Here is a 3,639-nt window from a genome sequence, read left to right on the forward strand (position 1 = left end):
AAGGTGGTTGTCCTTAGCAGGAGTTGAGCTTTTCTTGCCCCCAGTCCGGAGTGTGCTGAGTTCGGCGAATCAGGACTAGGGTGGTTGTCCTTAGCAGGAGTTGAGCTTTTATTGCCCTCAGTCCGGATTGCGTTGAGCGAAGGAGTCCGGACTTGGAGGTGGAAACGGTTTTGGGGAGTTTCTCCCCAATTATTTGAATTATTACAGCTGTTATAGATGGAGAAACGTGCCGTAATTATGATAAGCATTAAATACTGCGATGGATGAGTGGTTGGGATTGTGCCACGTGGCGTGGCGATTAGGTTTTTTACCACGGCTATAAAAGGCAGTCCTCCCCCTCTTTCTTGTTTTTTTTATCTTCTTTATCTTTTCTCTTACTCTTGCTTCCCTTTTTCTTCCTCCATTTCTTTTTCCGGCGGTGGTTCTCGGAGAAGCTCCAGGTGCTATTGCTGTTTGCTTGGCCGTCCTCAACTTCTCCGTTATCTCTACTTTGTAAGCTTATTTCCCTTGCTTTTCTGCTTTTTGTTCCATTCTTTTGTTTTGCTGGTGTATTGTATTCTTTATTTGTGCTATTGTGTTTGGTTTTTGTTGGATGTTTTTGTATGTATGTGTGTTTTTGTCTATATTTTGGTTTTTGATTTTGTTTTGATAGTGTTTCTGGAATTAGGGTTTTATGTTGGGGTCCGGACTCGGATAACTAGTCCGGACTGATAGGGTAGGATTTGGAAGTCGTAATTGGTTGTTGTTTTTGTGTTGTTTTGATATCTAAGTTCGGAGTAACAGGCTAGGGTTGTTTATTTGGATTCGGGGGTTTCCAGTCTGGAGAGGACGTTTAGTTTTATATTTTGGTTGGGTCTCCGGACTGTATGATTTTGACTTGTAATAAAATTGAATCGTAGGGTAGTCCGGACCATGTAGCTTCAAAGATAAATAAACTGTAGGAGTTTTAGACTAACCTTTGTAACTTGTTTTAGGTTTATGGTCCGGACTAAAGCTCTTGCCAAGGCATTCATAACTTGTTATCCGGGGCCATCTAGTTCAGATTCTGAGTCTTCTGCTGATTCTGAACGGGTTGAGATGGGGAAGAGGGCTTCCACTTCGGATTCTGAGGCAATAACGAAGCTTACGGTTGCTAAAATATCTTCAAGAAAGGTACCCTGTAGTCCGGAGGGGCTGTGGGTGGAGAATCTTGGTTATTTTGTTACTAAGAGCGAGGAGATAGAAAACAGTTTTTATTTTAGGAGCATTAGGTCCGGATATGCTAGGCAGGAGAATGCTGGCCCAGGGCCCTATGATAGGGAAGTTTTTGATAGGAAGTTTGCGAACAGCATAGTGGCTAAGGAGCACTATGAGTTGAAGGATGAGTATTCTGGGCTAGATAATGAAGCCCAGGATTCGGCGGTCCGGGCTGCTTTTCAGTTGGATCGGCGGATTGAGTGGAGGTGGCCGACTCCGGACGAGAGGGCTCATCATAGGCCGGCTGATGGCTTCGTTCCTGTGTGGTTGGAGCATCTCCGGTCTGGATGGAATCCACACTGGCATTTGTTTCTAAAACATCTGTGCAAATATGTGTACAAGATCTCTCCAATGCAGATAACGCCTAATGGAATAAAGTGGATGACTTGGTTCATTGCCACCTGCAATCAGTTTAAAGTTCAGCCCACTTTCAAGTTGTGGCATCACATCTTTCATTTAGTCCGGTCTAGCCAGTTTCCGTTATACGAGCTTCGGTTCCGGGCTCCGGAGTGTGGATATGGTGGCTCTTATAGGCCCGTTATTCAGCAGTCTTCACTGAAGTTTTGGAATGGGGAGTTGATCATGCTCCGGGGTTTGGACTTGCACTATCTACCCCATATAGCTTCGGAAGGAGTCCGGACTCGCTTTTGCAGGGATGTGCTCCGGGGTGAAGCTCTCCGGTTAATTTTTGCATTTTGTGAATGTCTGGGTTTCCAGATGACCCGAGACACCTTTATGAATCATAGAACTTTGCATAGGCTGGGCTGTAAGTAGTTTTATTTCTTGTCCGGACCTTTTAAATGTTTCTTATCTGTTCCCATTTGTTGTTGGTTCTTGTTTTTGACTTGTGTTTTTTGTTTGCTTCTTGCAGGTTTACCACATTATAATCCGGACATGTCGTCCTCCGCTTATAGTGATGCTCTAAAAGGTTTGGGCAAGGCTTTCAAGTTGCCAAAAAAGAATGCTGTTGGTGGATCCGGATCGAACGCCTCGGCCGAGGAGGGGTCACAGAGCAATGCCGTCCCCAATCCAGAGCCTGAAGCTCATGTGAACCAATCCACTCCGGAGCATAATGTTGAGTTGGATATGGGTAATGAGTTTGACAATCTTGAGGATCTGGGTCCTATCGGGGAGGTTCCGGGTGCTGATTCTGGGCGGAGGAGGAAGAGGCTCCGGACTGTTGGGTCGAAACCTCCTAGGGCTGAAAATTATGAAGCTGGCTCTGGGTCCGGGGCTGGCAAAGGGAAAGCAGTTGATGTGGATAGTCCGGATAAAGATGGTCCGGCGCTGGAGGAGAAGGTTGCTCGCTTCATGGCTGGGATTCCGAGTCAAGCTCAGTGGAGTAAGATGAATGAGTCCGGATTTGATGCCACTATGAAGGAGTGTTCCCGGCTCTGGGGTCAGGTATTTTCTTTCATTTCTTGCTTCTTGTTTATTGTGTTATTTTGACTTAGAATATTTTTCTAAGTTTATATGTCTTTTGTAGCTTGGTGGATATATGGCCGGATCCGCCTCTCTTGCTTACAATGAGATTAAAGGTTTCCGGAGCTCTGTTGCTGATAAGGATGCTGGGATTAGTCGGCTCCGGGACCAAATCATTGAGAAGGATAACTCTTTGTCCGGGTTGAACAAGAATCTGAATGAAGTGACTATCCGGGCTGATAACGCGGAGAGGGAGGTTTCTGGTTTAAAATCCGAATTGGCAGAGCTTCGGAGGCAAATGTCTGTTGTTCGTCCGGAGGCTGAGGTTATCGATGAGTTTAAAAGATCTGAGGAGTACGATAGGGCCCTTGCCAATGCTGGTGCTCCGGAGATAGCTCGCTGCTGGCTGGTTGCTGAGCGACACATCAAGACTAATCCGGAGGCCGATTGGGATAGCTTCGTCTCCGAGTTTATCAAGGCTAAGGAAGACATTGAGCTCAGATTGGGGGAACCGGAGCCATTTGACGGCCCCTGTCCCAGTTTCATTCCTCCCAGTGCTCCGGACGCTTGACTTTATATTTGTTAAGGACTTTTTGATATGTTCGATCTATGTAATATTCGTACTTTGCTCCGGACTTTGTTGAGTCCGGTGAATTTGTGATGAATGCTTTCCTTGACGCTATTTTACTTTGTTTCTGTAGTTTGTTTGTGCCTTAGAATATTTTTCCAAGTAAGGTTTGTTGCTCTAGTCCTGACTAATTTTCTTGTCCGGACTAGTGGTTTCTTTTAGTTAGAAAATTAATTCTAAGTAAAAGTTGGTTGTTCTAATCCTGACTAATAGCTTGTCCGGACTAGTGGCTGCTTTTAGTTAGAAAATTAATTCTAAGTAAAAATTGGTTGCTCTAGTCCTGACTAATAGCTTGTCCGGACTAGTGGCTGCTTTTAGTTAGAAAATTAATTCTAAGTAAAAATTGGTTGTTC

General features: G+C 44.9%; 1 protein-coding gene across 1 annotated transcript; it reads left to right on the forward strand.

Annotated features, from left to right (window-relative positions):
- Window positions 1-421: 421 nt before the first annotated feature.
- On the forward strand, window positions 422-3,229 carry LOC141709193 (uncharacterized). The gene is made up of 3 exons (XM_074513006.1): window positions 422-492; window positions 2,108-2,640; window positions 2,723-3,229. The coding sequence occupies exons 2-3, from the start codon at window positions 2,131-2,133 to the stop codon at window positions 3,227-3,229; spliced, it is 1,017 nt and encodes a 338-aa protein (XP_074369107.1). The 5' UTR covers window positions 422-492; window positions 2,108-2,130.
- The last annotated feature ends 410 nt before the right edge of the window (window positions 3,230-3,639 follow it).

This window comes from Apium graveolens, chromosome 1 (assembly GCF_009905375.1).
Source record: "Apium graveolens cultivar Ventura chromosome 1, ASM990537v1, whole genome shotgun sequence".
Lineage (NCBI taxonomy): Eukaryota > Viridiplantae > Streptophyta > Magnoliopsida > Apiales > Apiaceae > Apium > Apium graveolens.

Coding starts and splice junctions, on each gene's coding strand:
- LOC141709193 (XM_074513006.1), top strand. CDS start 2,131: ATGTCGTCCTCCGCTTATAGTGATGCTCTAAAAGGTTTGGGCAAGGCT. Junction 2,641..2,722: donor GTTCCCGGCTCTGGGGTCAG/GTATTTTCTTTC, acceptor TGTCTTTTGTAG/CTTGGTGGATATATGGCCGG.